The sequence below is a fragment of the Danio aesculapii genome, chromosome 12 (assembly GCF_903798145.1).
Source record: "Danio aesculapii chromosome 12, fDanAes4.1, whole genome shotgun sequence".
NCBI classification, from domain to species: Eukaryota; Metazoa; Chordata; class Actinopteri; order Cypriniformes; family Danionidae; genus Danio; species Danio aesculapii.
Window position 1 is genome coordinate 18,622,872 of NC_079446.1, and position 12,431 is coordinate 18,635,302.

At 36.1% G+C, this 12,431-nt stretch overlaps 1 protein-coding gene across 1 annotated transcript in view; it reads right to left on the reverse strand.

Annotated features, from left to right (window-relative positions):
* LOC130238653 (AMSH-like protease) overlaps positions 1-12,431 on the reverse strand; it is a 40,470-nt gene that overhangs the window by 19,098 nt on the left and 8,941 nt on the right. Inside the window, exons 3-6 of the mRNA XM_056469736.1 lie at positions 9,797-10,014; positions 9,568-9,643; positions 7,075-7,170; positions 6,673-6,982 (exon numbers count right to left, since the gene is read on the reverse strand). Coding sequence (XP_056325711.1) covers positions 6,673-6,982; positions 7,075-7,170; positions 9,568-9,643; positions 9,797-10,014 — 700 coding nt within the window. The remainder of the gene's footprint in view (positions 1-6,672; positions 6,983-7,074; positions 7,171-9,567; positions 9,644-9,796; positions 10,015-12,431) is intronic.

Genomic DNA, 12,431 nt, shown 5'->3' on the forward strand with positions numbered 1-12,431 from the left:
TTTTGAACTCTCTTAATTTATTTTGTAAGATACTGTGATACTGTGTACTTTTGACAGTACAGGTAGAATGGCAATAGGCCTATAGTTACAAGCAACATCCTTATCACCAGATTTAAAAATCGGTATAACTATTGCTGTCTTCCAACTATCTGGGAAAGTTTTTGTTTGTATTGATAAATTTACTTAATATGTAATTGCAAAATTGCAAAAACAGAAAATGTTTATATCTCTTAATTAATTCAGAGTGAAAATTAAAAATATCCTTAGATGTAGAATTACTCATATTTTCTATTTCTTTTTGGACTTTTTCACAAGATACTTCTTTAAAAGGAGTCTGGATAAACTTAATCTGGTTCCTCAGGGTATGATTTAGTGCAGCTGAAATTACTTGACAGTTCTTGAACAGACTCAATAAAAAACTATTAAAAGCATTTGCTATAGCCTCATCACTGCAAATCATATTATTAGTAACTTTAAGATGCTTTATTTTAAAATGTTTTTGCCTGTTTGAATTAGACAGTCTATTGATATGTTGCCACAATTTAGAACTGCTCTCATGGGCCTCCTCAATTAGTTTAGAAAAATATTTCATCTTAGCCTTTCGCAATTTAGAACCACTTTGTTCCTCAACCCAGTGTAAGCAAGATGATCAGTATTAGTTTTCAATAGTAAAGATTTTTTGAGAGCAAGATCTCGCCTTTTAATTAGCTGAAGAATATCACTATTAAACCAAGGAAGTGAAAAATACTCTTCCAGGTTTTTGTATATTTACTCATTAAATTACTTCAAATAGTTGCAAAATGACCAGCACTCTGATTTATATCTAATTCTTTAAACACCTTTCCCTAATTAACTTCCTTTAAATCATATTCAAAATTAGCTATTTTCGATTTCGGTATTCCTGTTATTAACAACTGGTTTTCCATCTTATTATGATGCAGTAACCATTTTCGAGTTAACTTTCTTACAATTAATGTTAACTTATGATCTGAGAGACCAGTGATTAAATTATATGTTTTTGTTACTCTCTCCGGTCTATTAGTGAAAATCAGATCTATAAGAGTTTCGCTCTTTCTAGTGATTCGGGTAGGTCTATCAATTAATTGTATAAAAAATTAAATTTCTCCATATTTGATTTCAACTGTGATTTACTGTTTTTATCCATCCAATTAATATTAAAAGCACCGAACATCATACATTCAGAACGATCATCAACAAGGGACAAAAGACTCTTCAATTCTATAAAAAAACTTGCATCATGACCTGGAGGATTATAAAGGACGATTATGTGAAATCCATATTTGGAGAGAGAACTACATTCAGTGCTAAACACTCCTTATTCACATGAGTTTCAAGCTGCAAACATTTCAAATTTTCCCTTATATAAATTAAAACACCACCACCCCTTCTATTCACCCGGTCACTTTTATAACAAGTATACCCTGGTATGTTGATTAGATCAGTAAGAACATTATGATTCAGCCAAGTCTCAGAAATACACAAGAAATCCAGATTTGATTCAAAAAGTAAATTCTGTATCTGATCAATTTTTGGTAGAACACTTCTTACATTTATATGTCCTCCCAGTAAACCTTTTGTTTAATCTTGAGAATTCCAAATAACGTTAGCATGATGCACATATAGAGAAATAAGAGAGTGAAATTCAATACCTTTTAAGACCTTTTTTGGGACTATTTTCATACATTGTCAAACCCCATCACCACTTTAGGTTTAAACCAGTAACATTGGCAACTTTTTTCCCACGTACAGCATAATTACTAATTACTGACTATAAGAAACTAATTCTAAATTAAAACATTCTTCATATACTGAATAAAATCAAATCCAGCATATGGCACCAATAGAACAGCAGGAATAACTGTGTTGCAACCCTGCAGTAAACAAGCAGTGTGACATCAAATCTAACAGGATTAGACCGATTTCATAAACTACAGCATCCCAATATTCCTAGATGAAATTCAGACAAGCTTTACTATGATGATGCAAAATTTAATACCTTGTAAAATAGCATTTTTTAAATAAGATTTAAAAAAAATCTAATCTTTAAAATAAGATTTTAAAAAATAAGATTTTTAAATACTTCTTAAGGGCCTTAAATTTCTCTAAATAGACCTATCAATCAATACTTTTTAAGACCCTGCGGACACCCTGCCTAGGATATATGTGGCTATATATTTTTACTAAAAATTTAAAAAGGAACATTAACGCGCATCAGTCTGGAGCATCAACTTCCTGTGACATAATGGAATATATGAAATATTAGGAATGAACGACAAGACAATATTTGTAAATGAGAACCATTTTATAATGGTAGTGTACAGTATGAACAGAAGAATAATTTTGTCATCATGTGTCCTCTTTTGTAAACAATCAGCTACATACAGCAAGACTTCTATAAATCATCAGGAGCCAATGGTATTAACTATTTTAAAGGGCACATAGTTTACCTCTTTTTTATGATTTAATATTAATATTATGGTTCTTCTGAGTGTGCCAGTTTAGGTTCAGTTTAAAACACAATTCAGATTTTTTTATTATAATGTGTTAAAGTGTCATGTTGGGGGCGTGTCCACAGTTCGCTGATTTATGGGTGTGTTGCTTCACATGTAAATTAGTTTCGGCTTCCCGCCAATGTAACAAGGGGGCGGGGCCATGAGCTCACCCGCTCAGCGTTTGCAACAGCGTCTGACTGGCAGACTGCGAGAAGGAGCTGGAGAGGTTCAGCATTCAGTCGTACATGTACGACTCTGACACAGACCAAGCAGAGAGTACAAAATCATTTGTGTCTTTGTACAGTTTTACAGCCAACTGTGTGCTAGTTTCAAGTGCCGAGCTTGTACAGAGAAACTAATAACCACGCACACTGAATTAACTTTGACTGAGGCACGGGATGCATCACTCGAACCTGCGACACGGCACACCAGACACTCTCTGTGACGCGGCAGAAACATGAAGTGTCCCGAATCGTCGCGCCATGCATTTTTGAATTCTAAACATAGATTTCTGCAGCGGTCCACGGCGCCCAGCCGTCGACTTGAGTGTACCCTGATAGAAACCTATGTTTAGAATTCTAAAACGCATGCTAGTTAAGATCACAGGGAGCTTCTGGGATCGCGAGAAATGCAAACGGCTGAAGTATAAGGTAGACTCGATGAGAAGTACACATGTTTACAAGCCTACCTAAAGATACAACCAATAATTCCGATTAGAGCGATAATGTGGAGAATATTGATCTTGTGTTGAGCCCAATGAGCCTTGCATCTTAAAATAGAGCTAGGGTGTTCCTTTAGTGATATCGCTTCGACTCACGCTGAAAATGGTGGACGTGAATCAACAAACTGAGGATATGATGACGCGCCTGTCAATCAATATTGGTGGGCGGGGGGACTGCTCTCCTACGTAAAGTTGCGGTCGGTTTGAAAACCGCTCCAATTGGTCCACCGTTTTTTATGTTGTTAAATTGAAAAAAAAAAAGCACTGGGTGTGTTTATATCACCCCAATATGACAATCTATACACCATACATGCACATATGGCTGTCCAAACAGCTTGAAAAGTTGATTTTTTACCATATGTGCCCTTTAAGTCTTTTAACAGGCCAGCATCCATTGGCTTGATTTTTTTATATAATTCACCAAGGACCAAGGTTTAGCTTAAAATCTTCTCAAATGTTTTACTAACAAAAAGTCACCTATAAGAACAAACTAACAGAAATTTCCATTTTTGGATATCTAGTGATTTAAAGGCATAGCTCACCCAAAAAAAAAAAAGAAAATCTGAAAATTCTCACCCTCATGTTGTTATCCCGAGGCCTTCATTAGCACTCATCTTCCTAACCCAAATTAAGATATTTTAGATCAAATCTGAGAGCTCTCTGACACTCCATAAGCAGCAACAGATGCCAAGAAAAGAAACCAAAAACATTATCAAACCGTTCCTTGTGACTTCAGTGGTTAAACCATAAGCATACACAGCTCCAAGAGCACCTTTTGTGCACCCACAAACTGTAGAAACAAATTTGTTTGCCTTCCGCATTAAATCAGGGTACACGTTTACTACAGACAATAAGGCATTTGCATGTTGTGGTGCTAACTTCAATCATGAATACCTTTTATGTACGTACAGTAAGAAAAGACAAAGGCCAACAAAGTAATTTTTATTTATTTTTTTTACTTTATTGGAGCTTTGTATTTGAACCACTGAAGTCACATGGAATGTTTTTACATTGGCCCCTTTCACACAGTGATACCAGTAAATATCTGGAAAATAAAAAGAACGACTTTACGGGTAAATTCAAAAAAGTTCTGTACACACAGGCAAGAAGGTTCCGGATTTTTCAAAGACATTTCACATAATCATTCCAAAACACTGGTAAATTTTGACATCATTAACCAGAAATGAGCTCTAATCGGCTGTGCTTGTATTTGTAAACATAGAAGAGGTCGGGATTTTGTTGATGATTTCACTTTTATTTAAAGCTTTAGCATTCATGCAGCTGCTTTGTCCCAGAGACATTCAAAGGCAGAAGCGCTAAACGCAGCTAAATGTTTACACATTTGACTACATTACAAATTCTCTGGATGGATAAGTATTGTGAACAACTTCGATTAAAACATACGGAGGAACACTTTCGCATGTCGAGATGTACATAATATGTGTGTGTGCTGGCGCTCACCAGAGCACGTGTCAAGCAACTGAAGCAGAGCTTGAAGGTAAACAAACAGCGGTTTATTGTAAGCATTTTATCAATAATTGTCTCCACAATTGACATCATTATTATTTTAATTGCTTATTATTTATCAGAGTTGTGTCAGTATATTATTCAATCCAAGATGTGGGCCAAAAAAATATGTGCACCTAAAGGGTTAAGAAAGAACATAGAAACGTTTTCGAACTAACATTAAAAGCCAAATATGTCTGGAAAAATATTTAAAGGCTTTTATTTTCATAAAGAGCATGGATGTGAATGCGTCTGAATGTTCTGATTGGCTGGAGTAGACCTCTCATGTCAGCGTGTTCTAAACATGAACGCACTCTTTTTAAAACAGCAACAACAATTTTATGTGTTCCATGTAATCTAAATGTCTGTTTAAAAACCGTCAAAAAGCTTAATTTTAGGCTACACTACAGTAAATTTTATTATTTTACATTTATTTGTAAACCTAGTGTGTTTTAAAATGTGTTTCACTTCTTGACCTTGCTTTATCCATTATAATAACGATCATTTTACATTTTAATCAATTATGATCTTTGATTTTTTTTATGTAGACTGAGAATGCTAATAAAAGTCTATGATGGGTGCATTTCTCGCCACAACACCGGCAATTTTCCTTTTGCGTTCACATCGAGCAGCATTCAAGCAAATTACTGGTAATGTTACAACCGGTAATGTTACAACAAAATTGCCAGAACGAATTTACCGGTATTTTCAAAAAGGGTCTTGTAAGAAATTGGTTATTTTTTGGTTTTTGTGTCCTGTTGTGGGGTTTTTTTTTGCCCTTGTTAAGGTTAACTTCACACCTTTCTCCAAATTTCAGGAGGTAAAATATTGATCCTCAAGCATGACCAAATGCCCAGAGAAGGGTCTCTTGACCTTAAGGTTAACATTCTCCAAATTTCAGGAGGTAGACTATTGACTCTATGATAATCATGCTGACACTACAATCCTCAAATTTGTGCTATGCAATCAGAAATAATGTAGCTGAGAGAGAAGGTGGGCCTGATCAACTCACACTTCACTTTTACCTAATAGGCCGACCTTTGGCCAGCACCCAAATTTTGACTATAAAGGTGAGGGTTTCAGTCCTCATTGGAAGCTCAGCCGTGGGATAAGTGCACATTGCCCAGCATTCTCAGACACACGTGTTAGTTTTCCAATGTGACTGCAACGGGCACCCCAGTCTTTGAAGAGGAAAATGAGGACACGTCTCTGAGGTTTTATATACTTATATCAAATTGCTTGGGGTTTTATTATCTGTCTTTTATTCATGTAATCCTTATTACTCATCTTTATATCGCATTATAAGCCTTTTATGCAATTTTGTTGTATTTCGATTAATGATGTTCAGGAGTATGATTCATGATTATTGAATATTATTGTGATAATTGATATCAGCTGTGTGTACTAGCAATAAATAGTTGTATTGCTTGATTAGTATGGTGCATGGAATGTTATTAGTGCCTTCTCTTGTCAATTAGCACCACACTTGTCTCACTTGCATAAACAAACCATCCTAAAACCTTTTTGGTATGCTGAAATATTTTACATATTAAAATTTTGGGGCATACTAAAACAGCCTTGTTTACACATGATCCCTTTCCACAAAATTGCCAATCACTTTTCGGAATGGTCTGTATGTGGGAAAGGGGCTAGTGTCTTTGGTTCCTTTTCTAGACTTTGAACGACTTGGTTCAATTGCTGTAAATGGTGTATGAAAGAGCTCCCAGATTTCATCTAAAATATCTTACTTTGAGTTCTGAAGACAAATAAAGGTCTATGGTATTGAAACGATATGCGTGTTGGTAATTAATACCTGAATTTAAATGTATGTGTGAACTAATCATTAGTAATAGAAAAGAAAACAGACAACTGACTAATTATAGAGAAGAATATTAAATCATAACTTCAAGCAAATATGATCAACACACTTACTTTGTACAGCTGCTAACGTGGCTGCCGGTTTGGGAACAGGGGCTGCTTGTTTGGTTCGATTGGGGTCAAGGCGCACATGGTTTCTGGGGGTCTGGGATAAACAGGACCCGTCAGTTTGTTCAGGCACTTTGGGGCCAGCCTCATCCCTCCGACTGGCCAGCTCCTGTCTACGCAGTTGGTCCTCGAAGTAACGGAACTGCTCAGACTCGATCTGCATCTTCCTGAGCTGTGCCACACGCTGCCGCTCCTCCTCCAGCATAGACATCTTCTGCAGTTGTGCACCACACATGTCAACGGCCATGGCTTGAGTCTGCACGACACAGTATAATCTCTATTCACAATAATGCATGACTTTAACTAACAGGTATTAATTCAGCTGTGAATAAAGTGTGTCAAATATACCTGACTCTTCAGATATTCGCCGTGTTCTTTGCTGTATTTCTCATGGAGAAGTCGCTTTAATTGGTCCTTGCGTGGAAAAGCCACTTCCTGTAATTTCTGAACACAGAAGAACAGATAATGAGAAAAACATTAGGTGTCTTGTTACAGACAGCGAATACCAGATCAATATGTGCTAGCTAATGCTTTCAGGGACATAATGATTTTTTTTAAAGCTGGGAAGAGAGACACTTAAACCAATTGCTCATCTTTTTTGCCTTCAAGGACCACGAGAAAACATCAGTTTAAATCATTAGTTTAGAATTTGCAGCTTATTTGATAAAACAGAAGCTATTTATATGCTAGTGCCAGCGAATGAAAAAACATTCAGCAGATATTTAGCACTTAATCTTCCCAAACTTGACAAAATCAAAACTGATAACTCAATAGCGCTCTACAAATTCTGCTTCAATATAAACCAATAAAGTTATATCAATAATATCAATAAAAATATCATCAAGTAAGGGAGAATGTACTTCCAGGCACTTGTTATTGTAGAATACAACCCCAAAAAGACTTTTTAGCAGCTTCTGCATAAGCCGGAAGGGCTTCATTTGGCAAAAGCAATCTCCAGAATATGTATTATCAAACTCGTTTCATTCCACAAAATGTAAAAATTAGACACAAAACATTGTTCTGAGCTACACAAACCCATTAAATATTCAGTCACAATCCGGTGCCAAACAGTCAAAAGCAGTGGCAAGGCAAGCATATATATATATATATATATATATATATATATATATATATATATATATATATATATATATATATATATATATATATATATATATATATATATATATATATATATATATATATATATAGATGAGCAATATCACACTCGTGCGATATCGCTGTATATCGGTATTGGTGGAAGGTGTGCGTTGGCACGAAGCCATGGCCTGAGTGTCCCACCAGAGATCAGCCATATCGCACTGCTACGAGTGTGATATTGCTTTTATACAACAGTTTGACGGGATAGATGTGTGTATAAAAAATTTTATCAAACACGGAAAGTCTAAAAACCCTTTTGTAAAAGAAACTACTTTCTTTAGCCATTCATTCATATCTGCAGCTGACGTCAGAACAGCAGAAACAGTAGCTACTTCACAAACGTCACTTTAGAGCCAGTATTTGAATGATTTTTCTAGCATAATGTCTAAAGTGATTTTTAGACATTTTTAGAAAAACAGGTGATTTTGCTCACATTTTATTATAAGGCTGAACGGCATGAAATGCCATCAGTCTACAGAGATTTACCTGTATTTCTCTGTTGCAATAGGGAGATCACAATAATTATCCCTGAAAATGCCAAAGCAACACAAAAACTACCAGATTACTGTTGTTTTCGATAGGGAAAAATGTTAAACACATGCATTTCTCCTTTCTTTCTGTTTACTGACCTTGTCTGCAGTGGCGAAAACAGGAGACTCATTATAAACAGATGGCCAACCAAAAAGTAACTCAGGGTTATACAAGGAGTGGCCAACACAAAATACAGACATTCCTGATATGAGAGTACCATCTCACATTCAATACACTACAATTATGATGGCATAAATACAGCACTACAACATACAAAAGAGAGAGACCGAGTTAAAACAGGAGTGGGGAATGTCCAGCCTCCGGCCGTATACGGCCTGCGAGACATATTGGTCCGGCCCATCAGTCAATTCATAATCACCCCTCAGGAAAGAAAAAAGAAATTTAATGTCTGTGACAGAAATTACACTAAATAAATAAATATTTTTAGAAATAAATAAAATAGAAATAGATAAATTATATTATAGATACTATTTAATATATATATCGTATGGCTGTCAACCAATCAGATTCAAGAACCAAACAGAATTGTTGTGTGTGTATATATATATATATATATATATATATATATATATATATATATATATATATATATATATATATATAAATATATAAATACATATACATATACATATACATATAATGACAACATTGATTTGAAGTACCTGGATGAGCCTGTGTCATTAGTTTCAGTGGTTCTTGTCTGGCAATAATATGTCTTGGAACGTCCCAACCCTTTAATGACTGACTTGAATCAAGTATGCCAGAGAACCATGTAATTGATATAAACTTCAGACATATATTTATCACATATAAATCACATATTTTTAAGGCAGCGCATAGATCTTATGAAAATCAACAAACAGCTGCACTTTGCTAAAGCTTCAGGAAATCACTGAATGTACAAAAATAATGATGAAGTGGTGTTTCCCAGGATGATTAGCATGAAGTTCAGCTAACAGAAGCGAAAGCAAAACATGTGCCCACACAAGGCAAACCCACCATGTGAGCAGCTGAGAGCCTGACAAGTCTTCCAGCCAAAGTAATTGAGCGTGATGCTAATCAGATTTACAGTGGGCTGAGCGCCACAGGGCTCCATCAGTTCCTGAGATCAACACGCCAGGGGCTTACCTTCATTATCACCTGCTTCTCAGGGATGTTGCACTGCTGATAGTCCCTGTGGCAGGGGAGTTTCTCAACAAATAAACTGTACAAAGTAAAAAAAGTTAATTATTGATAAAAGAACTTGAAAATTGAAAGTCATTAATTATTCAGTTGATGCACCCTATGATAAAACATTTGAAGAAAAATAACATTTAAGACACAGCTGAAAATCTAAATCAAACAAAACAAAACATACGTGATGAACTTGTTGTAGAGGACAAAGGCATTCTCCAGGCTGCCCTCCTCTAGATAAACAGCTGCCATACGCTCCATCTCCACACCAGAGCGAAAGTAGCGTCTCGGGGCGATGTCTTCGTTTATTTCTATGTTATAGCCCATTTTGCTGAGGGCCCGCACACGCTCCACAGCAGGCAGAGTGACATCAGTGTGATCCGGCTCAGCTGCTAACTTCTTCTGCAGACAGAAAAAGCCATGAGAACAAAGCAGTGTCATTCATTCATGGGGGTTTCACCGCAGTCCAAACACATGCGCTGTAGGTGAATTGGGTAAGCTAAATTGTCCGTAGTGTATGTGTGTGAATGAGAGTGTATGGGTTGCAGCTGGAAAGGCATCCGCTATGTAAAATATGCTGGAACAGTTGGTGGTTCATTCCGGTTAATCTGAAAAGAAAATTAATGAATGAATGCATGCATGCATGTCTTTGGACTGCGGGGGAAACCGAAAAACTTGCAACATGCAAACTTCACTCAGAAATGTCTCCTGGCCCAGCCGGTACTCGAACCAGCGACCTACTAGCTGTGAGGCCACAGTGCTAACCACCGTGCCTCCAAAAGGGGCTTTTTATCCAGTATAAAGTACTATTGTTGATGAAGGTAAGGTGGAAGAAATAGCCCTCCATGATTTTTCCCAGCTCTTTTTCTGTTTGAATAATATCAGTCCACAATTGATATGATTTTTTGAATCCAAACACAATCGTATGTTTGTTCATCAGGTCAGAGGAAAACTGTCCTTCAAATGAACACATGTGATATACAGGGTTCATACACATTTTTACTACTAAAATTCCATGACTTTTCCAAAACTTTAAGGTAGGTAAATGAGAAAAAAATGCATGTTCAAATTTATTACAGCATATCAAAATATATGTGACAATCCATGTAGTTTATATTTATCTTTATATCTGTAAAATAGTTTTTAGAAAGTATCTTGCTGTCTGCGTGCAAATTTTATAATGCTGGCTTGTGTTTTCACAAAACTTAAGATTAGAACAAATTAGCCTTTAGCACCCACAGTATCTTACCTTGAATTATGGTGAAAGGGAGTAAAAGCGAGGCAATGCTAAAATTGCTTTTGATTTTAATTTATTGCTTTATTTCACCCATCAAATATATTGTCAAGTATAAGTCTTGTTCATCTCAAATATATTCAAGTACACATAATTGTTAAACAAATTTTTCTGACTTTACCGAAACATTTTGGGTTTATTTGTTTTTCCAAAACTTTTCCGGGCCTGAAAAATGCCGTTTCAAAATGTCATGACTTTTTCAGGTTTTCCAGGATCGTATGAACCCTGAAAATAGTTTGGGGTTCTTTCCATATTTACATTTTTCCTTGCGTGGTTGGGATTGAAAGGAAACTTAATACTCAGCAATATAATTGGTTTGACACTACTGGATAAATGAAGTTTATTTATAAACTAATTTCGAGAGGATCGCGTGATTAGGATCGCTTGCGGCTGGTCCTGCATTATTCAATTTATGATTCACCAATCAGACGATTCCCAAGCCACTATAAATACCCTAAGTTCCATAAAACAGCCATCATCGTTTTGAAAAATCCCCTTCCACCCCTACTCCTCCTCCTTTCCTAGATGGGTGGCACGGTGGCCCAGTGATTAGCACTGTTGCCTCACAGCAAGAACGTCACTGGTTCTAGTCCTTACGAAGCCAGCTCATGTTTCTGTGCGGAGTTTACACATTCTCCCCGTGCTCAGGTGGGCTTCCCCCGGGTTCCCCGGTTTCCACCCACAGTCCAATAACATGCAACTTAAGTTAATTGACTAATCCAAATCGGCACCATAGACATGCTCCTAGTAAGTAGTTATCTCTTGAGAGCAATCACTACCTGTTTATTAGCTACTACAGCAGGGGACTTCTCGAGATCTACCTGAGCTCAAACTCCCCTATCGCCCTGCAAATGGGAGGGAGCTTAGGGCTCTCTTCTGGGACAGCATGCCAAACAAGCTCTATAATCAATCATCAGCTAAGTGTGAACTCTTAAAAAGAACATTTGAAACTTTGACTTGTGCAGAGCTGTTTTATTGCTGATTCGAGATTATTCCAAAATAAAATACAAGTAATGCAAGGTTAACACTGTTATTGAACTGATTCAAGCTAAATAATGACACTATTGTGTTCTGAAGAACTGCTTATAATGCTGGTCAAACTGAACCCAGTCAACATTCAATACTGATTGAGCTGAATGATACCATTGTTTTTGTCTGAACTTTGCAACATTTATAAAAGCAATTGAAATGGATTTGTAATTTACTGTATAATGCCTCATTGTCATATCATGTACACATAGAAATTAGAGTGTCTTCACTGTCTGTTCAGTTTGTTTAAACATTTTAAGCATTGAAATTGAATACAGAAAGAAATTATAAAAAATTAACTTAAAAACAACCAAACTGACTTCATAATCAGTGGTTGATTCTATAATTTTTCTGCTTACCAGTGTGAAATACTATACTGCTTTGAATCTGTCTTGCATAATCTGTTAAATAAATCATGATGACTTGACTTGATTTTTAGATTTCTGACACTAAGATGACTCAATTGGCCAAGCTACATTATAGCGCCATCAAATAA